The sequence below is a fragment of the Coregonus clupeaformis genome, chromosome 30 (genome assembly GCF_020615455.1).
Source record: "Coregonus clupeaformis isolate EN_2021a chromosome 30, ASM2061545v1, whole genome shotgun sequence".
NCBI lineage: Eukaryota > Metazoa > Chordata > Actinopteri > Salmoniformes > Salmonidae > Coregonus > Coregonus clupeaformis.
The window spans coordinates 28,686,696-28,713,548 of record NC_059221.1 but is presented as its reverse complement, the minus strand read 5'-3'; the positions used below and the strand labels follow the sequence as shown (position 1 = coordinate 28,713,548).

General features: G+C 44.7%; 1 protein-coding gene across 2 annotated transcripts in view; it reads left to right on the top strand.

The window, feature by feature from the left end:
* LOC121545583 (nephrocystin-4) overlaps window positions 1-25,146 on the top strand; it is a 181,482-nt gene extending 156,336 nt beyond the window's left edge. For both annotated transcript variants that reach the window (XM_041856236.2, XM_041856235.2), the window contains exons 21-29: window positions 1,794-1,983; window positions 2,879-2,962; window positions 6,919-7,075; window positions 7,372-7,448; window positions 7,874-7,959; window positions 11,358-11,529; window positions 12,299-12,478; window positions 13,966-14,109; window positions 24,182-25,146. In XM_041856236.2, coding sequence (XP_041712170.2) covers window positions 1,794-1,983; window positions 2,879-2,962; window positions 6,919-7,075; window positions 7,372-7,448; window positions 7,874-7,959; window positions 11,358-11,529; window positions 12,299-12,478; window positions 13,966-14,109; window positions 24,182-24,322 — 1,231 coding nt within the window. In that variant the 3' untranslated portion in view covers window positions 24,323-25,146. The remainder of the gene's footprint in view (window positions 1-1,793; window positions 1,984-2,878; window positions 2,963-6,918; window positions 7,076-7,371; window positions 7,449-7,873; window positions 7,960-11,357; window positions 11,530-12,298; window positions 12,479-13,965; window positions 14,110-24,181) is intronic.
* The last annotated feature ends 1,707 nt before the right edge of the window (window positions 25,147-26,853 follow it).

Genomic DNA, 26,853 nt, shown 5'->3' with positions numbered 1-26,853 from the left:
AAAGGGGTGCTGGAGGGAGTGGGGTGTGTGTGTGGGGGGGAGGGGGTGGGGTGTTAGAGTTTGTATGTGCCTGGTGTTATATTGTGGGGGCGGGGGGGTGGATTGAGAGAGAAAAATAATATTGTAAACAATTATATTTAAGCAGGCCAATGGTTTTACTGGCTGCAAAATACCATTAAGCCCCTCCCCACCCTTTCTATGTCTCTGATTCTGATTCATACCTCATTTATATTCCACAAGCACGTTTAACCAGGAGATAACAGGTGAGGTCTTACACTGGCTATCAATTGCCCTTGAACCAGATGCATAGATATTGCTGGAGAAATACAATCTCTTTCTCCCTCCTCCCCATAACCTATTATTACACACGTAGACACACTAACCACCACACACACACATCCCACTACACACACCCCACACTCCCCCACCATAGTCTCACATTATGGATTCCTCTCAGATCTGCATGGTGTTGGATGGATTAGTGTCCTTCATGTTGATAAACAGAACAGAGGGAGGACTGGAGGAGAGTAGCGGTGTGATGGGGGAATGAATCATTACAGCATTAGCATCGGCCAGCAGGCTCTCCGGGTCTAATTGGGGATCAGGAAACACCACAGCTGTGCTACGGATCTGCAAGCTTTCCTTTCCCGGGCCGCGCGTCAATGTTAACCACCAGATATGACACGCCGCCGCTGCCGACACGTTTAACACCATACACAAAAAAACATTTTATGCACGCATGACTGTAAGTCGCTTTGGATAAAAGCGTCTGCTAAATGGCATATTATTATTATTATAACACAGAACCGGCTTCCGTCTCTCGAAGAGGCATTCGAGAGTAAACAGTGAGACATTGAGGTCTTTTCTATCAAATCATAGATGCTTACTATTATACTATTACCCTTTTCACACGACTGAGCCAAACTGAGATGTACTGGGCTGGTCTGGTTACACATCTACCATAGTTGTAACGGAAAAAATATATATTCGCCAGCACAGGGTGGGCCCTGTATTATTAATCAGGCATCTGTGTCATCTCTCTCTCTCTCTCTCTCTCTCTCTCTCTCTCTCTCTCTCTCTGTGTGTGTCTCGTTCTCTCTCTCTCCACTCCTGACGCTCTTTCATTCCCTACTGAAGCATGCACGCACACACACGCACACATAATTTTTTTTATCCTTTTCCAAGAGGTGTGTGTGCGTGTCAAGTTTTGTTCTCTAATTAGCTAGTTGTTACTACCAGACTGGAGAGTGGGAAATTGTAGTAGTAAGAGCTCATTGAAATGGTCGTCTAGCCCCAGCCTTTATTTAGAAGGTGGAGTTTTGGAGAAAATTCATAAATTCTTCATCGTCTATTGAGAAATGTCCCTTCTCCATGCCTGGCGGTTGAGCCTTTGAAGTTAAAAGCAGCCCCCTCTTCCTTTATGTGTTTGCGCATGAAATTTGGACACTTAAAGAAAATAACTTCCCTATTCCGCCAGTATGTGTTATCTTTTTGTTCCTCAAGAACTCTCCCCAGGAATCAATTTCGTGAAGGGGTTTGAAGATTTACATTGACAATGACGGGCCGTGTGTAATTGAAAGAAGAGCAGTGTACCGATATACAGTTGGCCTTTGAAAGTGTGACCGACTGCTGACCAGCGAGGATGCTCCTCTCTCTTTAAAAATAATCATCTCTCTCTCTCCTTTATCTTACCTTTCCATCTTTCTCTCTCCCTATATTCTTCTCTCATCCTCCCCCCCATCCCTTTCTCTCTTAACACTGCCTCTCTCTCACTCCCCCCCTTGTCTGTTCAGTGTCATAACGGACTGTGATGAGTGGAGGTATTTCAAGGCACTGACCAAAACCTTAACCCCCCTGGAGGAGGACATGTTCCACCTCAAAGAGGGCACGCTCGCCCCCCAGGTGTACCTGCGGCCCAAGGAGAGCGTGCACGTCCCCCTCAAATACCAGACCTTCGTCTCAGACAACTCTGTGGCTCCCCAGGTAACCTAATGCGTCGCCATGACAACCCGGACAGCCAGACGTTAGAACACAGGCTCTAGTTTATCAGTTCGCCCTGGGATATTAGCCATATGTTTGGGTTAACCTCTACAGGATTGGTGTCCCGTATACTGGACGGTTGAGCTATCGTGTGCTAATGTGATTAGCATGACTGTTGTAAGTAACAGCAAACTTTCCAGGACATAGACATGTCTTATATGGGCAGAAAGCTTAAATTCTTGTTAATCTATCTGCGCTGTCCAATTTACAGTAGCTATTACAGTGAAAAAATACCATGCTATTGTTTGAGGAGAGTGCACAACAACAAAAAACGTATCACGGCAACTGGTTTGATACATTCACCTCTGATGGTAAATAATGTACTTACATGCAGTAATATTGCTCTGATTTGTCATCCTAAGGGTCCCAGAGATAAAATGTAGCATAGTTGTTTGATCAAATCAATTGTTATATTCAAATGTAGGAACTGGGTTCGACAGTTTGAACCCCTGCTGTCTCTGGCTCCACACCCACCCTGCCCGGCCATCTAGATGTGTGAAAGTTAGTGTATAAGCTAATGATCCATCATATATGACATTCCTGTGAGTGTGCATATCCTTGCTTCAGGTCCTGATACAGGCAGTTAGATTTGGGTATGTCATTTTAGGCAAAAATGGAAAAAAAGGGTCCGATCCTTAAGAGGTTAACAGTACCCAGTTAGAGTTCATCTTATCGGCTGCTACGTCTTTCTCTGTCCCTACAGATTGTACACTGGTGCTTTACGGTTTTATAACCTGCTGTACATTTCCAGATGTCTTGGTCGATTTAAAATATTTATAAATGTATTATTTATGTGTTTGTTTGTTTGTTTGTTTGTTTGTTTATCTACGTATTGCAGGGGCCGAGTCTCATACCCAGTGGCAGAAGTACTCAGGTGCCCAAGAAGCATCTGTCCAATACTGTGCTGGCCAAGTCAATCAAGGTATGGATGGACAACCCAACCTGTAGATAAAAACGTGTTCAAGGGTTGTTTTTTGCATTGGAATGAATGTGATTTCTGTTTTAAAGGATTTCCAGTGAGCCATGTGAGGGAATATTGTTTGTGCCTTAGTGTGCCATATGATAATACTTTATATTCACTGTTTATTTCCTTTGGGATGGTTGAAGAATCCTATTTCGTGTCTCTGGAGGCTGGAATTAAGCAAGGTAGCACTTGTATTTGTGATGCGTTACAGAAGTTCCCTTCCAACGATTATACACTACCAGTCAAATGTTTGAACACACCTACTCATTCAAGGTTTTTTCTTTATTTAAAAAATGTTTTACATTGTAGAATAATAGTGAAGACTTCAAAACGATTAAATAACCCATATGGAATCATGTAGTAACCAAAACAGTGTTAAACAAATCAAAATATATTTTATATTTGAAATTCTTCAAATAGCCACCCTTTGCCTTGATGACAGCTTTGCACACTCTTGGCATTCTCTCAACCAGCTTTCATGAGGTAGTCACCTGGAATGCATTTCAATTAACAGGTGTGCCTTTTTAAAAGTTAAGTTGTGGAATTTATTTCCTTCTTAATGCGTTTGAGCCAATCAGTTGTGTTGTGACAAGGTAGGGGGGGTATACAGAAGATAGCCCTATTTGGTAAAAGACCAAGTCCATATTATGGCAAGAACAGCTCAAATAAGCAAAGAGAAACAACAGTCCATCATTACTTTAAGACATGAAGGTCAGTCAATACGGAACATTTCAAGAACTTTGAAAGTTTCTTCAAGTGCAGTTGCGAAAACCATCAAGCGCTATGATGAAACTGGCTCTCATGAGGACCGCCACAGGAATGGAAGACCCAGAGTTACCTCTGCTGCAGAGGATAAGTTCATTAGAGTTACCATTCTTAGAAATTGCAGCCCAAATAAATTCTTCACAGAGTTCAAGGAACAGACACATCTCAACATCAAATGTTCAGAGGGGACTGTGTACATCAGGCCTTCATGGTCGAATTGCTGCAAAGAAACCACTACTAAAGGACACCAATAAGAAGAAGAGACCTGCTTGGGCCAAGAAACACGAGCAATGGACGTTAGACCGGTGGAAATTTGTTGTTTGGTCTGGAGTCCAAAATCTGAGATTTTTGGTTCCAACCGCCGTGTCTTTGTGAGACGCGGTGTGGGTGAACGGATGATCTCTGCATGTGTGGTTCCCACCGTGAAGCATGGAGGAGGAGGTGTTATGGTGTGGGGGTGCTTTGCTGGTGACACTGTCTGTGATTTATTTAGAATTCAAGGCACACTTAACCAGCATGGCTACCACAGCATTCTGCAGCGATACGCCATCCCATCTGGTTTGGGCTTAGTGGGACTATCATTTGTCTTTCAACAGGACAATGACCCAACACACCTCCAGGCTGTGGAAGGGCTATTTTACCAAGAAGGAGAGTGAGGGAGTGCTACATCAGATGACCTGGCCTCCACAATCCCCCGACCTCAACCCAATAAGATGGTTTGGGATGAGTTGGACGGCAGAGTGAAGGAAAAGCAGCCAACAAGTGCTCAGCATATGTGGGAACTCCTTCAAGACTGTTGGAAAAGCATTCCAGGTGAAGCTCGTTGAGAGAATGCCAAGAGTGTGCAAAGCTGTCATCAAGGCAAAGGGTGGCTATTTGAAGAATCTCAAATATAAAATATATTTTGATTTGTTTAACACTTTTTTGGTTACTACATGATTCCATGTGTGTTAATTCATAGTTTGGATGTCTTCACTGTTATTCTACAATGTAAAAAATAGTATAAAATAAAGAAAAACCCTTGAATCAAATCAAATCAAATGAAATTGTATTTGCCACATGCGCCGAATATAACAGGTGTAGACATTACCGTGAAATGCTTACTTACAGCCCTTAACCAACAATGCATAAATTTTTTTATAAAAAAAGTAAAATAAAACAACAACAACAAAAAAGTGTTGAGAAGAAAAGAGCAGAAGTAAAATAAAATAACAGTAGGGAGGCTATATACAGGGGAATACCGGTGCAGAGTCAATGTGCGGGGGCACCAGCTAGTTGAGGTAATATGTACATGTGGGTAGAGTTAAAGTGACTATGCATAAATAATTAACAGAGTAGCAGCAGCGTAAAAAGATGGGGTGGGGGTGGGGGGGCAGTGCAAGTAGTCCGGGTAGCCATGATTAGCTGTTCAGGAGTCTTATGGCTTGGGGGTAGAAGCTGTTGAGAAGCCTTTTGGACCTAGACTTGGCGCTCCGGTACCGCTTGCTGTGCGGTAGCAGAGAGAACAGTCTATGACTAGGGTGGCTGGAGTCTTTGACAATTTTGAGGGCCTTCCTCTGACACCGCCTGGTATAGAGGTCCTGGATGGCAGGAAGCTTGGCCCCAGTGATGTACTGGGCCGTACGCACTACCCTCTGTAGTGCCTTGCGGTCGGAGGCCGAGCAGTTGCCATACCAGGCGGGGATGCAACCAGTCAGGATGCTCTCTATGGTGCAGCTGTAGAACTTTTGAGGAGGTGTGTCCAAAATTTTGACTGGTACTGTATATAAACCTCTCACAAACTAGATTATTTATAAACCTTGTGAATCTTGAGTTTTAGCTTGTTTTAACCTAGACTAAACAGTGCCCCCGCACATTGACTCTGTACCGGTACCCCCTGTATATAGCCTCGCTACTGTTATTTTACTGCTGCTATTTATTGTAATTTTTTTTACTAATCTATTTTTTACTTAACACTTATTTTTCTTAAAACTGCATTGTTGGTTAAGGGCTTGTAAGTAAGCATTTCACTGTAAGGTCTACACCGGTTGTATTCGGCGCATGTAACAAATACAATTTGATTTGATTTTTTAGAGAGCAATCTTCTACTTTACCTGTATTCCTGCCTTCCTCAATTAAGTTTAGTTAATCCTGGTTTAGTTAAGTCTGGTTTAGTGTTTAGCCCATGGCGTCCATCAAATGTTTATTTGGTCTCACTTTAAAATACTGTAAGTGTCCCAAATACCTATGTGTTTACATGGTACTGTAGTTATATAGACACTCGCATTGTAATGACAGTGTAGGACAAGTAGGTTTTGCTGCGCTTGATTGAGATTGCCTGACGCGTTGGAATAAATGGAATAGTGCAAACCCTGCCATTGGGCACTCCAGGCACACTCAACCTAATGCTCACAGTTTTTAGATAAGAAAACAAAGGTAACACTTCTTAAAGCCTGCAGTTATATAATGCTTTATAACTTTCTTGTGCCAACAACCCTCTTTTTGACCTACACTATGAATTCTAAAATCGGCTGGACTTATGCCCAATAGAACCTGCTAAACTCATTATGATAACATATGGCAACCCAATCTATCATCACAGTCAGTGTATTGTTAAAGCGAGACTCTCAAACTACAGTCAAGCCTGACTTTAAACACATTGTGAGCCCCCGATTACCTACAGGCCCCAGTTTCTGTCCCCCTTTGATGATGCGTTTGAAAGTGCTGTGGGTGGTGCCAGTGTTGGCCTGCTGACAGCTGTTGGGGTTGTGTGTCAGTTTCAGTGGGTTTAATGGAAACTGACCTCTGACAGACAGAAATCCTGCTCACACCAGCAGTACTGTGTGTGCGTGATAACACAAATGAGAGGTCCTGTCTTTGCACTCTATAACAATGTGTATCTATACCAGACTTGGGTTCAAATAGTATACGTCTTAAGTTTATTGTAACTGTATCAAGACTACATAAAGCATTCTCCTCTAACTTAAATTGCTCTTACCTTGAGTTGTCTATGTGGGCCAGTAATAACAGCATCCACGATAATTCATTGTTTACTTTCGCTACAGGCAGTAGTAAGCATTATTCTCCTCAAACTTTACCTTTTTCAATATGAAACCTCCACTTTCCTTTATAATCCACCCTTCCCTCCCCCTCCCCAACCCTACCCGCAGGTGACGTTCAGGGCAGAGGACGGCAAGCCGCTGGCCATCTGCCAGGTGAGCGTGGAGCCCACGCCGCACGCCATCGACCAGACATTCCGCTTCTACCAGCCAGAGCTGTCCTTTCTAAAGAAGGCCCTGCGCCTGCCCCCCTGGGAGAGAACGCCAGGTGCCCACTATTAGCCCCATTTAGCCTAGACACACACACACACACACACACACAGATAGACAGACACGCTAACACACACTGAGATGCAATTGCAGACACACACACACATACATACACAGAAAGAGATGTAGTCACAGACAAACACACACACACACACACACTCGCCACCAGTTGTGCACTAAATGCTCAGTTTGTTCTCTTTGTTCTCTTTCCCTCTCTTTTATCCCCCTCTATCTATCTCCCTGTCCAATTCTCTCTGTCTCTGTCTGGCGTGTTGGCCTGGCCGTGCTCACCAGTTGGAGACACAGATGCTGGGTCTCAGATCTCAGTGCGCTGCAGTGACCCCAACGTCATCTGTGAAACAAAGATGTTGGTAAGAGAATGAATGGAATCATTTGCTCTGATAATCGGGCCAGCGCTGAAACTGGGGTGTGTGAGTTAATTACGACGGCAACTCTCACTCCATTTCCCGGGGGTAACCTCAGGGGGTTCACATTTTTATCTATCCCAGCACTAATCATCTGTTCACCGAGCCCTTGATTAGTTTAATCTAAATTGTTAGTGCTGGGATGAAACAAAAAGGTGTTCCCCCGAGGAATGGATGTTGAATTATGTAACCGATTTGCTAACGAAAACTAAAATGTGCAAGGTTTCAGAATTCAAAAAGAGGCTTACTGCTGTGTTTTGAAAGACATTTGTAATTGCATAACATGGGTATCGGCCACTGAAAACATTCCACGAAAGAGTGAATTTCCACTAAATGCGTCAATAAACCTCAATGGGATTTCTCTTTGACAGGCACAAGGCGAGCCTCAAGATGTGTATTTGAAAGTGCCGGGCAGTCCGAGTCCGCATATCCGAAAGTTCTTCGTCACAGTGTTCACGTATGTATCCTACATAAACACACACACACCACACATGCACACATAGATACACTACATGACCAAAAGTATGTGGACACCTGCTCGTCGAACATCTCATTCCAAAAATCATGGACATTAATATGGAGTTTGTCCCCCCTTTGCTGCTATAGCAGACTCCGTTCTTCTGGGAAGGCTTTCCACTAGATATTGGAACATTGCTGTGGGGACTTGCTTCCATTCAGCCACAAGACCATTAGTGAGGTTGGGCACTGATGTTGGGCGATGGGGTTGAGGTCAGGGCTCTGTGCAGGTCAGTCAAGTTCTTCCACACCGATCTCAACAAACCATTTCTGTATGGACCTCGCTTTGTGCACGGGGGCATTGTCATGCTGAAACAGGAAAGGGCCTTCCCCAAACTGTTGCCATGAAGTTGGAAGCACAGAGTCGTCTAGAATGTAATTGTATGCTGTAGCATTAAGATTTCCCTTCACTGGAACTAAGGCCTAGCCCGAACACCCCCAGACCATTATTTCTCCTCCACCAAACTGTACAGTTGGCACTATGCATTGGGGCAGGTAGCGTTCTCCTGGCATCCGCCAAACCTAGATTCGTCCGTCGGACTGCCAGATGGTGAAGCGTGATTCATCACTCCAGAGAACGCGTTTCCACTGCTCCAGAGTCAAATGACGGCGAACTTTACACCACTCCAGCCAACGCTTGGCATTGCATTGTCTTAGGCTTGTGTGCGGCTGCTCGACCATGGAAACCCATTTCATGAAGCTCCCGACGAACAGTTCTTGTGCTGACGTTGCTTCCAGAGGCAGTTTGGAACTCGGTAGTGAATGTTGCAACTGAGGACATACGATTTTCACGTGCATCAGAACTTGGCGATCCCGTTCTGTAAACTTGTGTGGCCTACCACTTCGCGGCTGAGCCGTTGTTGCTCCTAGACATTTCCACTTCACATTAACAGCACTTAGAGTTGACCGGGGCAGCTCTAGCAGAGCTGAAATTTGGAACTATGCTGCACAGCTATTTTCAGGTCTCTCCAGAGTACGGGCTCTGGCTGGGCCACTCAAGGACATTCAGAGACTTGTGTCAGAAGCCACTCCTGCATTGTCTTGGCTGTGTGATTAGGGTCGTTGTGCTGATCCTGACTAGTCTCCCAGGTTTCCTCCAGACGTGACGCTTGGCATTCAGTCCAAAGAGTTCAATCTTGGTTTCATCAGACCAGAGAATCTTTTTGTCATGGTCTGAGAGTCTTTAGGTGGCTTTTGGCAAACTCCAAGCGGGCTGTCATGTGCCTTTTACTGAGGAGTGGCTTCCGTCTGGCCACTCTACCATAAAGGCCTGATTGGTGGAGTGCTGCAGAGATGGTTGTCCTTCTGGAAGGTTCTCCCATCTCCACAGACTAACTCTGGAGCTTTGTCAGAGTGACCATCAGGTTCTTGGTCACCTCCCTGACCAAGGCCCTTCTCCCCCAATTGCTCAGTTTGGCTGGACGGCCAGCTCTAGGAAGAGTGTTGGTGGTTCCAAACTTCTTCCATTTAAGAATGATGGAGGCCACTGTGTTCTTGGGGACCTTCAATGCTGCAGACATTTTTTGGTACCCTTCCCCAGATCTGTGCCTCGACACAATCCTGTCTCGGAGCTCTACAGACAATTCCTTCGACCTCATGGCTTGGTTTTTTCTCCGACATGCAGTGTCAACTGTGGGACCTTATATAGACAGGTGTGTGCCTTTCCAAATCATGTCCAATCAATTTAATTTACCACAGGTGGACTCCAATCAAGTTGTAGAAACATCTCAAGGATGATCAATGGAAATAGGATGCACCTGAGCTCAATTTCGAGTCTCATAGCAAAGAGTCTGAATACTTATGTAAATAAGGTATTTCTGTTTATTATATTTTTTATACATTTGCAAAAATGTATAAAAACCTGTTTTCACTTTGTCATTATGGAGTATTGTGTGTATTTTCTGCATAGCGCATCTTTAATAATTCAGATTTTAAGTTATTAGTTCAGATGCACATGAAATTGGCATGCGAACTAGCAAGCTACCGGTAGCTATTTACTGGCTAATAGCTGGCTAATTAAGTTGATCATGCTTTGTGACACACACGGTTTTATCTTGTTTTAGTCCACACAACATGTCGCCACTGTGTTGCTGGCAGCCACAGAGCCATGCTTTTTTTGTCCTACCAGGTCTGTGAGAAGGTTCTATCTACTGCATCCCTATGTCCTTCAACTGTTGTTGGAAATGGATGTCCGTTTTATCAGGTCCCAGGCTCCCAATGACTAGTCTGATTTGTTTATTTGAAAGATAATTGCAATTAGCTCTTTAGCACCATCTGTTGAGTACCTGACAGAGCAGATCCAGATGATCTGGGTACTCATTTCAGCGCCTGAGGACGGCCCATTTACTTTGTGCTGTGACTTGAACCCCCCACCCACACACACACACACACAAATAACAAGCAATGTAAAAGCTGGCAATGCAATCCGAGCACTGGGCACCAGGCCCTGGTGCCCGGAGCTGCTGCTGGCAGAGTAGTAGGTAACAGCTTGTTTTGAACAATATATTTTTTAAACAGTAAAATGTACACACATTTACCATACTTCAATGATAATTTTAAGCGTAATCCATATACATTTTACAAAAAACTATTGTATCCATATCAATTGTACAAAACATATATTTTTACTATTTAAAATAAAATAAAAATTCGGACCAATCACAAGTGCGTCGCCGCCCCTAATGCCATAATGGAAGGGTCGCCACTGACACACACTTGCCCCATCCTACCCATCCCAGTGTGGATGAAACTGATGGCCGTTGGTTCCGGCGATGATCCTCTGATTAGATTGCTCATGCGGGGCCTTAATCTCATTGATTTAATCAGTATGTCGGATTCACCGGGCTGATTGCTTCACATGGCAGAATCCATTTTCCTCATCAAACTCCGAACGGGACGACTTCTCTCTTGTCCCTGGCCTGTAATCTCAGGAGAGGGATGATTAGGCTGAAGAGGCAACCTTTGACCTCCATAGCCACAGCTCATTCTGGAATCACCACTATCAGAGTCAACTGAAACTCGAAGCAATGAGAATGATTCCTATGATATCTCCTAGCCCGGGGTTGCGTCACAAATGACATCCTGTTTCTTATATAGTGCACTACTTTTGACCAGGGCCCATAGAGCTCTGGTTAAAAGTTGTGCACTTTATAGGGAATAGGGTGCCATTTGGGATGCAACCCAGAGCTATCAGACAAGGTGCTCAAAAATGACTGAATCGCTGATGTCTCTTATCGTCACAGAGATAAGTCAACTCATCATTAGTTCCGCCCCTCCTTCTCTCGTTATGAGTCGATTCGCTCTGAGACCTAATTGTTTTCTCGCCTGATGTCTCCATAGTGATAAGTGGCTGGCGGTGCCTGCCCAGATCTGGCAAGTATATGTGCACTTCCTGCAACGGGTGGATATCAGCTGTGTGACTGGCCAGCGAACCTGTCAATCACTGGTAATACGGGGCACCCAAGCCATCCGGAAGGTCCGGTGTTACACCTCGCACCCGCAGGAGCTCAAGGTACAACTGGCTGTCCGGTGTCTCTCTGCCACCATTGTTGATAGAGTTAGGCTGTGCGTCCAAAATTGCTCCCTATTCACTACATAGTGCCCTACTTTTGACTAGAGCCCTATGGGCTGTTGTCAAAAGTAGTGCACTATATAGGGCCCATAGGGCTCTGGTCAAAAGTGGGGCACTATAAAGGCAATAGGGTGCCATTTCAGACGCAACCTTAGTCTATATTCACTCTAGACTGAATGACATACTGTACTGGCCTTCATTTTGAAATGCTGAATGATATCTGTATCTTTCATGTGTGAATGTTGCTGTTATATGTGGATGATCTAATCTGACTGTCACAACTGTTATTCTATTATATTCACTGTGGAATAAAGTCATGCTCACTGTAGAGAAGGATATGCATGTTTTATATGTTTTCACCAAAGATAAATATTTAATGAATAACTCATTTAGAGGCTGGTTCTAGTCTATATTTCAAAGACAACATTGCAATTGATTATTTTGTTGCTCTTAGCAGGTAATCTGACTAGTATGTATTGTTACATGAGAGCGAGTCCTACAAAGGCTGTTGAACCTATTGAGCAGGTTCTGTGTTTTGAGTGGGTTGAATGGGAGCAATGTTCCTCTCTCTCCCCATCTCATCTCTCTTTCTCTCTCTCCCCCAATCCCCAATTCCCTCTCTTCCCCTTCCTCCCTTTCTCTCCCTTTGTCTCTCTCTCTCTCTTCCCCCCCCCTTTTCCCTCCTTCCCTCCCTCCTCCCCTCTCCCAGGTGGACCCAGCGGAGGTGTTTGTCCTCCTCCCGGGCGTGGTACAGGACCTGCAGTTGTGTGTGTGTCCGTTGCGGGCGGGCAGCCGCTTCTGCTACCTCACCGTGGTGGACGTGGAGCAACACATGCTGGTGGCCTCCTGGCTCCTCAGCCTCACCTGTCGCCTGCCCATCCTCTCCAAGGTGAAACCACCACTGTCTGTCTCTCTCTGCCTCTCTCGCTCTCTTTCTCTGCCTGTCTCTCACTCTCTCGCTCTCTCTTGCTCTCTTTGTCTTTAGCTCTCTTTCTCCCATACACATTCTTTCATTCTCTCTCTTTCTCACATAGACACTTATTCACACGCACACACAGACATGGACCTATTACACACACACTCAGACGCTTGCACTGTGGGTCAAAGCAGGATAATGTGTCCCCAAAAGATGTTCAATAAAGGGCACCTGCAGTTAAAGGAGAGCGAGATAAAGAGAGGGAGAGAGAGGGATTCCTGGCACTGGAGATGGCTGGGTAATGACATGGACTGCATCCCAAATGGCATCATATATCCTACTACATAGTGCACTACTTTTGACCAAAGCACTATGGGCCCTGGCCAAAAGTAGTGCACTATATAGGGAATATGGTGCCATTTGGGATTAGTGCCATGCTCTTTAAAGGTGTCTCCTATAGTTTGGCTGTTATAACCTTAGCATACATTATCTCCTAGATGGGTACTGAAACTGTCTGAACGACTGAATGGCGCAGTGCAGTCTCACAAAGATGTGTGCAATGCAGTGGAACCCTTATTCCCCTTATGATGTCACGATGACAAGAAACGCACCCGAAATAACATTCTTTTGTTGCTCTCCACTGTTATGATCCTCTGCTAAATTATGAATAAAGAGACTGTTTTTGTGAGATCTTCGTGGAGCTCACAATAACAGTATCATATGTTTTTGGTGCGTCTGTGAGATTGTACGATTTTATATGCACATAATGTTATGTGACTTTAATCCTCAATGGCTCTGACTCTCTTTTATCTCTCCGTATTGTCAATCTGGGCACCTTCTTCTAAGCATTGATATAATCACCAATTTTAGATTCACAATCTGATAGTGTGCCCTGTTTCCTTTCTCTCTCAGGGGCGAACGATGAACAGCCCCTAAATGATAAGGTTTCATATTCATTAGTGCACAACGTAGAAAAACGTTTAGCAATGGAAAAGGAAAACAAGCATTTCTTATTGGTTATGTTCAGTTAGTAGTCCATCCCTGTTTCAGTCCGTTTTGTTCAGTTTGGTGCCTAATGAATAAGACTCCGTTTCATCCATACCAGCTATTTGCTTCGAATGTCAACATGTGTCTTTCTGTTGCATTCTACACTGATATTAATTCTATTGCACCATTTGGATTTGTGTCACTTGTTTCACATGCTTTACAGACAGATCTAAGGTCTGTTTTTCATTTACCCCCCTAATGGGTTGAGGTCAGGATCTGATCAAAACTAAACTGATCCTAGACTTGTTTCTAAGGGCATGTTTCTACTGGGAGTGTTATTTGTTTCTAGAATAGTGTTTCTCCCATAGATGTGATCTAAGGTCAGTTTTTTATTCCCCCCTAATGGTTAAGGATAGAATTCTGAGGAGGCTTAACTGATCCTAGACCTGTGTTGTGTATCGCTCTTCTGGCAGGCTTTTGAAATGTGTGCTCCGGTGGGAGGGGGTCGGGGGAGCACCCGGAAGATCACTTACACCAATCCCTACCCCACCAGCCGTGTCCTCCTGCTACGGTCAGACCACCCTGACCTGCTCCAGTTTAAAGAGGACCGTTTTGAGGTGAGCACCACAACAAAGCACAACGCTGCCCTCTTGTCATGTCTCTGTTCAAACTGACATTTAATAGGGAGAGGGGGAGGGAGAGAGACCATCCTTTTCTGTTTTCAAACTTGCCTGGAGGTAATTGGGTGTCGTATTGTACCTGGACCGTATTCATTATGCACTAAACGGAAGACACCAGACTGACACTGAAAAGGACTACATCGAATGAATACAATCCGCTAACTACACGTCCGATCTCTCTCTAGTTCTTGGCTCTGGGGCAGACCAGTGACACTAACAAGTCGTTAGTTTATGTGTTTACGGACATATTTAATCTCTCCATATCCCCCTCCTGTACTCCCTGTTCACCCATGACTGCGTGGCCACACACATCTCGAACTCAATCATCAAGTTTGCTGATGACACAACAGTGGTAAGCCTGATTACCAACAACCTTCTTCACACAAACAGTATAGTGAAGAAGGTGCAACAGCAACTCTTCAACCTCAGGATGCTGAAGAAATTTGTCTTGGCCCCTAAGACCCTCACGAACTTGGACAGATGGCCCATTGAGAGCATCCTGTCGGGCTGTATCATCGCCTGGTACGCAATTGCACCGTCCGCAACCGCAGGGCTCTCCAGAGGGTGGTGCGGTCAGCCCAACGCATCACTGGGGGAACACTGCCTGCCCTCCACGACATCTACAGCAGCTGGTGTCACAGGAAGGCCAAGAAGATCATCAAGGACCTCAGCCATCAGAGCCACGTCCTGTTCGCCCCACTACCATCTAGAAGGCAGTACAGGTGCATCAAAGCAGGGACCAAGAGACTGAATAACAGCTTTACCCTCCAGGCCATCAGACTGTTAAACAGTCACCACTAGCCTTAGTCACCATTCTAGCCAGCTACCTCCCAGTACTCTACCCTGCACCTTAGAGACTGCTGCCCTATGTACAGAGTCACTTTAATAATGTTTACATACAAAACACACCATTATATGTATATATATTTATAAACACTGAGTGTACAAAACATTAGGAACACCTTCCAAATATTGAGTTGGACCCCCTTTATTCAGAATAGCCTCAATTCATCGGGGCATGGACTCTACAAGGTGTTGAAAGCGTTCCACAGTTGTGTCAACTAGGCTGGATGTCCTTTGGGTGGTGGACCATTCTTGATACACACGAGAAACTATTGAGCATAAAAAACCCAGCAGCGTTGCAGTTCTTGAAACACTCAAACTGGTGCGCCTGGCATCTACTACCATACCCCGTTCAAGATACTTCAATATTCTGTCTTGCCCATTCACCCTCTGAATGGCACACATACACAATCCATGTCTCAATTGTCTCGAGGCTTAAAAATCCTTCTTTAACCTGTCTCCTCCCCTTCATCTACACTGATTGAAGTGGATTTAACAAGTGACATCAATAAGGGAACATAGCTTTCACCTGGTCAGTCTGTCATGGAAAGAGCATGTGTTCTTAATATTTTGTTTACTCAGTGTATATGATATGTATACTGAACAAAAATGTAAATGCAACATGTAACAATTTCAACGATTTTACTGAGTTACAGTTCATATAAGGAAATCAGTCAATTGAAATAAATAAATTAGGCCCTAATCTATGGATTTCACATGACTGGGCAGGGGCGCACCCATGGGTGGGAGGGCAAAGGTCCACCCACTTGGGAGCAAAGGAGAAATGCTCACTAATAGGGATGTAAACAAATTTCTGCACAACATTTGAGAGAAATACGCTTTGAGAGAAATACGTATGAAAAATGTCTGGGATCTTTTATTTCAGCTCATCAAACAAGGGACCAACACTTTACATGTTGCATTTATATCTTTGTTCAGTGTATATATATATATATATATATATATATATATATATATATTTATATTCCGGTCTCTGACATTACTCGTTCTGATATTTCTTAATTTCTTAATTTTTCTAGATTATGTGTATTGTTATTTTATTTTAATTTTATTATTGCTAGGGATTACTGCACTGTTGGAGCGAGAAACACAAGCATTTCGCTGCACCTGCGATAACATCTGCAGATCTGTAGACGCAACCAATAAAATGTTATTTGAATTGATTTGACCTAATATGAATAATAGAACACGTCCATTATAGCTGTAGATTTTTTCCATGTTCTGTCATTAGCTCCAGTGTCTCATAGGAGATTAATTGACTCCATAAACAGGTCATAAACATCACGACGTAAACAAGTCGTCTCAACGTCATTGGCTTTTCGTTCGCTGTCATTTGCGAGACGGTCTCATAGAGCAAGCAGAGGTGTAAATGGAAATAGAATCACTGGGATTTAAATGAACAGGCTGCCAATGGAAAATGAACTCCTTAAAAAATCTGTTTATGTTTCTACCGCTTGCATGCAGATGATGCTTAACCAAATGGAGAGAGACAGAGGGAGAGAGAGAGGGGGGTGAGGAAAAATAACCAACTGTGTTTTCCATTTAGTCAACATAGCTTCAGGCTCAATTGATGTGGTCTATATCTTTAAAATGTTGAATATAGTAATTTTCCCTACCACAAAAGATAACTACCCTGCCATAATAAAAACAATTGGGAAGCAAAAAAAGCAGAGCAAGGATCGATATTATAGTTTTCCAGAAATTACCGGATAAATCTCACACATTGAACCATATATCTTAGCTGGCCATTACACGAAATGCAGCCATTGGAATTTAGTCTTTATTAAAATGTCCAAATAATGAACAGAGCGGCGAGGTGCAAACAAACCATAAGCATATGGAATTCGGGTAATAATCAAAGCATAACACAACACACTGGCTGGAGTTAATTTGGAGGAAGAGAACAACAAAACAACAATACAAAGAGCATGTCGTTTCAAGAGCTTACAATGTATGGTGGGAACACCAGGTGTTGTAGAAAACAATGTCCCTTTTTTACAAAATGACTAATTCCAGTTGACTTTCCTCTAATGAGCCAATTATAGTGGCAAACCGTTTTGTTGATTTGAGCTTTTACACAAATCTATTGTTGTCGTATCGCCACACATCCCTAATAGATATTATGTGTTGTAATCACAGTCAAATGCCGTGGCGTAAATATAGCAAGAGGATTATAAACAATGTACTATAGTACTCTGGTGAAATACACCTAAAAAGCAATAATCTAAAAACGCATCACATATGCTTCTTTTAAATGTCATTAAAGAATATTAAGGTTGCAGTGCCTTCAGAAAGTATTCATACCCCTTGACTTATTGGACATTTTGTTGTGTTACAGCCTGAATTCAAAAGGGATTAAAAATTGTTTTACTTCACACCATAACCCATAATAAAAAGTGAAAACAAGCTTTTTATACATTTTTGCAAATATGTTGAAAATGAAATACAGAAACTCACTAGTCCTTGCCGATGACAAGCATACCCACCACCATGCTTGAAAATATAAGGAGTGGTACTCTGATGTGTTGTGTTGGATTTGCCCCAAACATAATGGTTTGTATTCAGGACAAAAAGTTAATTTGTTTGCCACATTTCTTGCAGTTTTACTTTAGTGCCTTATTGCAAACAGGATGCGTGTTTTGGAATATTTATATTCTGTACAGGCTTCTTTCTTTTCACTGTCATTTAGGTTAGTATTGTTATGATTTAACTGGATAGAACCCAAATGCAGACAAGTACACCAAGCCAGAGAAGTTTTAACAGGTTTATTATAATGTTCAATAGTCCAGGTTTCCAATAAATGGGGAAGAGCAAGTCCAGGTTACAGGGAGGGTACAGATCCAGGTCAGGGCAGGTGTGGTACCGTAATGTCCTAGTGTCCGTGGTGAGTCCAAAGGAGAGGCCCGATAGTGGAGAGCAGGATGGTGGTGGCAGGAGTGAAGCGGAGGCAGGAGTCAGGTTCCAAATATCTGTGCACAGGAGAAAAAGTAAATAAACAGTCCAAAAAAACACAAGAGCGAAAACAGACAGGTTGAGTCGGCAGCGAGACTAACATGGTTGTCTTGACTATGATCTGACGATGAGTGGAAAGTTTGACCGGGTCTTAAAGGCTGAGGTGATTATGGTGAATGAGCTGCAGCTGGAACCCTGACTCCCGCACACCAGACTTCACTCCTGCAATCAAGGACAGACAGAGGGGAGGGGAGAGCAGAGAGAGAGCTACCTAGCAGCAGTAGGCCTAACAGTACCCCCTCTACGGACGCCACCTGGCGGCCGACAGGGCTTTATCAGGATGTAACCTATGAAACTCACGAACCAGAGCAGGATCCACAATGAAGCTCCTGGGCACCCAGGAACGTTCCTCAGGACCATAACCCTCCCAATCCACCAGGTACTGGAAACCCACGACCCGGCGGCGAACATCCAGAAGTCGCGGACAGTGTAGAGACCGGACCCCCACCCACGATCTTGGGCGGAGGAGGGGGACGAGAGAGGCGGGCACAAAGGGGCTAACCGACACAGGCTTAATCTGGGAAACATGAAAGGTGGAATGAACCCGTAGGGAGGCAGGAAGCTGTAGCTTAACCGCGCAGGGGGTTAACAATAGACAGTATCTTGAACGGTCCTATAAAACGAGGCGCCATCTTCTTCGACTCCACCTTCAATGGAAGGTCCCGTGACTTCAGCCATACCTCTTGACCAGGAGAGTAACCGGGAGCCTGGGACCGGTGACGGTTGGCTTGCCTCTGCATGTACGCTCGAAGCTCGGGACAGAGCTACCCTGGCCTTCCTCCAGACCTTGCAGCAGCGGCGCATGTGGGACTGCACCGAGGGTACCGCCAGTTCCCTCTCTTGGGAAGGGAACAGGGGAGGTTGATAACCCAGAGCACACAGAAAAGGAGACAAACCAGAGGAAGCGTTAGTCAAGGTGTTATGAGCATATTCCACCCAGGGGAGCATGGAGCTCCATGACCCAGGGTTAGACCCAGTGACACATCTCCTGGTTCGCTCTCTCGGCTTGCCCGTTGGTCTGGGGGTGATATCCAGAGGACAGGCTGGATGTAATGCCCAAAGCTTTACAGAAAGCTTTCCACACCTGGGAGACAAACTGGGGACCCCTGTCAGAGACAATATCCGTGGGTAGACCATGAGAGCGGAACACATGTTCAACCAAAATATCAGCCGTCTCTCTGGCAGTGGGCAGTTTAGGTAGGGCCAAAAAATGAGCGAACTTAGAAAAACGATCAATCACCGTAAGAATGACAGTCTTACCAGATGAGGGGGGAAGTCCAGTGACAAAATCCATAGCGATATGCGACCAGGGCCGGCTGGGTATAGGTAGAGGTCGTAGATGACCAGCGCTGGCCTGGGTGGAGTTTTTACTTCGTGCACATACCGTACAAGCAGCAATGAAGGCTCGAGTGTCCGCCTCCATCGTGGCCCACCAGAACTTCCGTCGCACAAAGTCAAGGGTCCATGAAACTCCAGGGTGACAGGTAAGGGGAGACGAGTGAGCCCACTGAAGTACCTGGGAGCGAGCAGACTCAGGGACAAACATCCGGTTAGGAGGACCCCTCCCAGGGTCAGCGTGATGATGTTGAGCCTGTCTAACAATCCCCTCGATGTCACATGTGATGACTGCAATACTGCAGGTAGGAGGCAAAATGGGTTCAGGGTTACTACCAGTATCAACAGCCGAATGAACACGAGACAGGGCGTCCGGCTTGACGTTGCGTGACCCAGGACGGTAAGACAGAGAAAAATTGAATCTCCCAAAAAATAGTGCCCACCTGGCTTAGACGGGGGTTGAGCTGACTTCGCTGACTGGAGGTAAGCCAGATTCTTATGATCCGTCCAAACGATGAAGGGTTGTTCCGCCCCTCCAACCAATGTCGCTACTCCTCGAGAGCCAGCTTAACGGCGAGCAGTTCACGATTTCCAACATCATAATTCCTCTCTGCCTGAGAAAGTTTCCCTTGAGAGAAAAGCACAGGGATGCAGTTTGTTATCTTCAGGAGAACGTTGTGACAACACTGCACCTACCCCAGTGTCGGATGCATCCACCTCCACGACAAACTGGCGGTCGGGGTCCGGCTGCATCAGAATGGGAGCCGAGGCTAAGCGATGTTTCAGTTCTTCGAACGCTGATTCGGCCCCTTCATTCCCAAGCTAACGGTCGTGAGATGGAGGTGAGAGCGGTGAGTGGCGCCGCAATGCGGCTGTAGTCCTTGATGAACCTCCTATAGAAGTTCGCAAACCCCAGGAATCGTTGAAGTTGTTTTGCGGGTAGAGGAGCTGGCCAGTCCGTGACAGCAGAGATCTTAGCTGGGTCCATCCGCAGCTCCCCCTGAGCTACGATGTAACCCAAAAAGAGGTCTCAGACACATGAAATTCACATTTCTCCATCTTCACAAACAGTTTGTTCTCCAACAACCTTTGCAACACCTGGCGCACATGCAGTTCATGTTCCTGGGAGGACTCTGAGAAAATCAAGATATCATCCAGATAGACAAAAACAAACCGATTCAACATGTCCCGAAGGACATCATTGACTAGTGCCTGAAAAACAGCAGGGGCATTAGACAACCCAAAAGGCATAACCCGATACTCAAAATGTCCCAAGGGTGTGTTGAAGGCAGTCTTCCATTCATCACCCTTACGAATGCGCACCAGGTGATACGCATTTCGTAGATCCAGTTTCGTAAAGATGGTAGCACCATGAAGGAGGGGAAAAGCAGAATTAATCAAAGGCAGAGAATACTTGTTCTTAATGGTGATGTTGTTAAGTCCACGGTAATCAATACAGGGTCTGAGGGTCTTATCCTTCTTAGCAACAAAAAGAATCCCGCTCCTACAGGTGACGAGGAAGGACGCATAATACCTGCCGCCAAGGAGTCCCGAATGTAGTTCTCCATAGCCTCCGTCTCCGGCCGGGAGAGATTGTACAGGCGACTGCTGGGGAGCGGGGCTCCTGGCTGGAGGTCAATGGCGCAGTCGTAAGGCCGGTGAGGAGGAAGAGAAGTAGCTCTGTGTTTGCAGAAACGGATGCCAGGTCATGATACACGTCAGGAACAGCAGAAAGATCCATGGACTCAGTGGAGGTTGAGGCACAGTACTGGCAGAGTCTGAGCAGAACACAAACAATTCACATGACAAAATGTGCTCCATGAAACAATGCTACCTGTCACCCAATCAATGTGTGGATTGTGTTTTATGAGCCAGGGATACCAAGGACCAGGGGAGTCTGTGGGCAGTCGATAATATGGAATTGAATGTTCTCCTGATGATTTCCCCGACACTCTAAGACAAACAGGAACAGTCTGATGGGTAATGCGGGTCAACAATTGTCCATTTAGACCCTTAGCCTGCAGCGGACAGTCCATAGGAACAGTCTCCAAATCCATTTGTTGAGCCCACTCTCTATCCAAAAGCTTCGTCGGCACCAGAGTCAATCAGCGCACTAACAGAGAAATTCTGGGACTGCCACTGGAGGGATGCCTGGAGCAGAATGCGGGGAGAAGAGGAAGAATCCGCTGCTCGGCTCACCAAAACTTCTCCCATAAATGATGAGCCGGCCCTTTTCCCCGGACGAACTGGGCAGGAAGGAACGGAAATGACCAGCTTCTCCACAATACAGGCAGACCCGAGCCTGAATCCGACGTGCACGCTCCTCTGAGGACAACCGTGCACGACCCACCTCCATGGCTTCGGGTTCAGTGCTCCTCGTATCGACTCGGGAAGACACGGCTCTCTCCGTAGGGACGATGCAGGGAGGAGTTTGTTGATGACAGACAGGTTGCTTGGAACTAACACTCCTCTCCCGGCGGCGCTCCCGAATCCGATTATCCAACCTGATAGTGAGTGAAATAAGATTATCCAGCCGTAGGCGATTCATCATATGACACCAATTCATCTTTTAAAGTCTCAGACAAAGCATTGATGAACACTCCTTGTAATGCCTCGTCATTCCAACCACTCACTGCTGCTAAAGTCCGAAACTCCACTGCCATCTCCGCCACTCTACGAGCCCCCTGCCGAAGAAAACAACCGTTTCGCAGCCTCCTTGCCTCGTGCAGGGGTGGTCAAAAACCTTCCCTCATCTCCGTGGTGAAGGCCACGTAAGCGTTGCAAATGTCCGACTGACTCTCCCAGACCGCCGGATCCCCAGGCACGAGCGGAACCGCTAGTAGAGTTGATAAGGTAGGCAATACGGGCTCTTTCTGAGGCGTAGGTGAGGGCTGTTGTTCAAACACTAACGAGCATTGAGTCAAAAATCGCCACAGGTTCCCATGTTCCCGTCATAGCGCTCTGGAGCAGGAACAAAAGGCTCTCTGATCTGGGCTGAAGGGGTAGTAAGGGCAGACACTTGATTGGTGAGTAATTGAACCTGATTAAGCAGCACCTGACTGTCCTCAGCAATCGTCTTAAACAGGGTATCATGTTGGCCAAGTAGAATGCCCTGATTGGCTATGGCAGTCCAAATTTGAGTGCACTCTGGGGTGGTATCCGGGCTACTGTCTGCTGGGTTCATGTTGGTCAGATCATACTGTTATGATTTAACTGGATAGAACCCAAATGCAGACAAGTACACCAAGCCAGAGAAGTTTTAACAGGTTTATTATAATGTTCAATAGTCCAGGTTTCCAATAAATGGGGAAGAGCAAGTCCAGGTTACAGGGAGGGTACAGATCCAGGTCAGGGCAGGTGTGGTACCGTAATGTCCTAGTGTCCGTGGTGAGTCCAAAGGAGAGGCCCGATAGTGGAGAGCAGGATGGTGGTGGCAGGAGTGAAGCGGAGGCAGGAGTCAGGTTCCAAATATCTGTGGCACAGGAGAAAAAGTAAATAAACAGTCCAAAAAACACAAGAGCGAAAACAGACAGGTTGAGTCGGCAGCGAGACTAACATGGTTGTCTTGACTATGATCTGACGATGAGTGGAAAGTTTGACCGGGTCTTAAAGGCTGAGGTGATTATGGTGAATGAGCTGCAGCTGGAACCCTGACTCCCGCACACCAGACTTCACTCCTGCAATCAAGGACAGACAGAGGGGAGGGGGAGAGCAGAGAGAGAGCTACCTAGCAGCAGTAGGCCTAACAAGTATTGTGGAGTAACTACAATGTTGTTGATCCATCCTCAGTGTTCTCCTATCACAGCCATTAAACTCTAACGGTTTTAAAGTCACCATTGGCCTCATGGTGAAATCCCTGAGCGGTTTGCTTCCTCTCCGGAAACTGAGTTAGGAAGGATGCCCGTATCTTTGTAGTGACTGGGTGTTTTGATACACCATCCAATGTGTAACTAATAACTTCACCAAGCTCAAAGGTGCATCAATGTCTGCTTTTTTTTAGGTGCCCATCTTTGCGAGGCATTGGAAAACCTCCCTGGTTTCTATGGTTGAGTCTATGTTTAAAATTCACTGCTCGACTGAGGGACATTACAGATAATAGTATGTGTGTGGTACAGAAATTAGGTAGTCATTGAAAAATAATGTAAAACACTATTATTGCACACAGAGTCCATGCAACTTATTATGTGACTTGTTAAGCACATTTTTACTCCTGAACTTATTTTGGTTTGCCATAACAAAGGGGTTGAATACTTGACAGACATTTCAGCTTTTAATTTTTATTAATTTGTAAAAATGTCCTAAAACAATTATACTTTGACATTATTGGGTATTGTGTGTAGGCCAGTGAGACAAAATGTCAATTTAATCAATTTTAAATTCAGGCTGTAACGCAACAAAATGTAGAAAAAGTCAAGGGGTGTGAATACTTGCTGAAGGCACTGTATAACAGAAGAGATATGTCCAGGGTCGAGTTCAGTAGGACACATCGTAGCAAAAGGTTTTTCAAAGGAACACAAAAACCTATCTTCTTATTGGACGAGATCAGGTCGTACCTCCCCATTTCAAAACATTTTCACCCTACTGAACACAACCCAGTTGCTACAGTGCACCTGTGGGTTGAAACCTGGATGCCATTCATTATGTCACACTGTAGCTAAACTTAACAAAACTTTTTGCCACAAAAAAAAAAATAACATTTTTGTTTCTTATTGGACGAGCTCTGGTAACCCGTCCCTGTTTCTGTCCGTTTTTCTTCCATTTGGTACCTAATGAACACAACCCTGCTCTTTCCCTGTAGATTGGAGGAGGGGAGACATACCGCATCGGGCTGCGTTTCGCCCCCAGCCGAAGTCCTGGTGCCCAGGAGATCCTCATCTATGTCAACAACCAGGAGGAGACCACGGAGGAGACCTTCTGTGTGAAGGTGAAATACACCTGAACACATGGCAACTCAACGCAGTACTGTACACATCAACTACTACTGTACAGAACAATGCTGTTTGCTAAGAAACACAGCTCAACAAAGTTCACAACTACTTATGAAAGACATCTCAATTCAGTACTCATAAACTTCTGTATATATATTGTAACACGATGTCTTGATACATATGAATGACTGTAGAATATTCAGTCTAGATGAGTTACTTTATAACTGAATGGTCCGGTACATACAACTGTAGGCTAATTGAAATATTATTACATATAAACAACTGTGTAATTCAAACATGCAGTCTAGATGAAGTACTCTATAATTGAAAGGCTTACTACATATGAACTATATTTTTGATAAGCAACCTTTTCCCTGTGTATGTTAAAGTTGAAGTGATGCTTCAGAGCGGCTTTGTTGATTGAGTTGTTATCTGTAAGTTAGATATTTATGTCTAGGAATACATGTATGAGGAAAAACAACTTTATAATGCACAGTTTGATGTGATGGGAAGCCATGCTGTTGTGTTTGCTTAGCATTCCGCCTAAATAGGTCATGTTTCAAGAATCAAACGCAAATACAGTATAGGATGCCAAAAGAAAAGCCCCTAAAGAGAGAGCCTGTTATCTCCTAACACTGCAGCAGCCAGAGGTGTACACACACACCCCCAATAGTTCACTAATCATATTCAGATATGTCTTTATTTGGGGGGTGGTGTTCTGTACATAGTCTTTTCTAATATCAGAAGACTCCCAGACATTTACCTTTTATTTTTTACATTTTAGTCATTTAGCAGACGCTCTTATCCAGAGAGACTTACAGTAGTGAGTGGATACATTTTCATTTGTACTGGTACCCCATGGGAATCGAACCCACAACCCTGGCGTTGCAAGTGCAATGCTCTACCAACTGAGCCACATAGGACCACACAGGACATCCGACGAGGCTTGCGTTTCTCCAGAAAGCTCTTATTAGCATGGGCAGCACCCCTTTAAAAATCTATTTTCTCTCTCTCTCTCTCTCTCTCTCTCTATCAGAGCCCAGGTCCTGCACATTCTGTCAACAACCCCCGTCTTATATAAGCATACCGCCTCGTTACACAACCTTCCTCACTCTTCCTCATTAGAATGCAGGCTGCAAAAAGCCTGTACTGCTCGTACTCAGAAGAGGAGGAGAAAGGAGAAAAAGGTGATTAAATTGAAGATACAAAATGAGGAGATAACAATGCTTCAAATATTTAGGAGGCTGGAGGGCTGTCCATTTTTTATTCTCCTTTTATAAAAAAAAATGTAATAGCTATTTGAAGACTTCTCGCATAGACAGTGTAATTAATATAAGATACAGCCTCCTTCCTTAGGCTTAGGACCCTCTACCACCACTATCCTTTAGTTCATTGTCACATTTTCCACCCTCTAAGGCTGGTACTGGCTCCCTATTCCATATAGAGTGTCATCTTAATACACTACTTGGTACATGATATTGGGAATAGAGTGCTAATTCGGAAAGAGACAACATTTCTTTATGAAATCATGAATATCAATATCACTGTGTTTCTCCCCCATGAGGTCACTGCTATACTGAACTTCATTAGCTTCTGGTCCAGTTGTTGTCTGTTCCTCTTGACAGAGCACTGACACCTGCATGCAGCAAGGTCAGCGCATCTGTGCTTTCCAAGCAATTCTCAAGTATACTGTTGAGCTGTAGCTCGCAAAGTGGTCTCTCTCTCCATCTCTCTCCTCCCCTACCCGCCCCCCCCCTCTCTCTCTCCTCTGAATGACGTTTGAGCTTTGACCTCAAATTGGATGAGGAACTCTTCAATATCTAGTGCTTCTACAGAGATTGGATGTATGTTTGACTGCTGTCTGTACCTCAGATTGAGCTACATTTTTGTGCCCATGATTTTTGTATTTTATTTTGGTTAATATATTTATACTTTTGATAATCTGCTTGATAATCCTGCGTGTGCTATGTAATAAATGTATATTGTTTCAAACTCTGCTCTGTTGATGTCCATGCATGGTATGCCAGTAGCTTGTATTCAGTCGGATCCTAAATATAGTCAGCCAATATCCACCACTGTAATTCGCTTTCAGTGCTGTAAGGATGGGACTATAGAAATAGAGGTGGGACATCTATGAAAACTGATGTATAATTCTATGTGCAATATGTTTTTGTTATGTAACTGTGTATCTCAGTTTACTGGAGAGAAATGGTCATACTGTACTTTACTGTGCTGCTGCAGTGAAAGCGTACACAAACACACACACCTTTAACCCAGTGTCCTTTAGTGATAGCCCTGGAGATAAAGTTTGGCTTGAGGGTCTCTTTAAGGAATAAGAGTTATGCCTTCTCTACATAAGCCACTGTCTGGGCTTACAACAGAAATGCCTCAAGTAATGAATGTTATTTGTTGTGCCTTTGTGAAGGTTTTAGATTGTCCATTGTTGCTCTCTGTAAGCAGTGTCTCACCAAACAGCAAACTATCACTGTGTGCCTTTCACAAGAACAAATACACATGGCAGTTTATTAGAGGTCGTATTGAA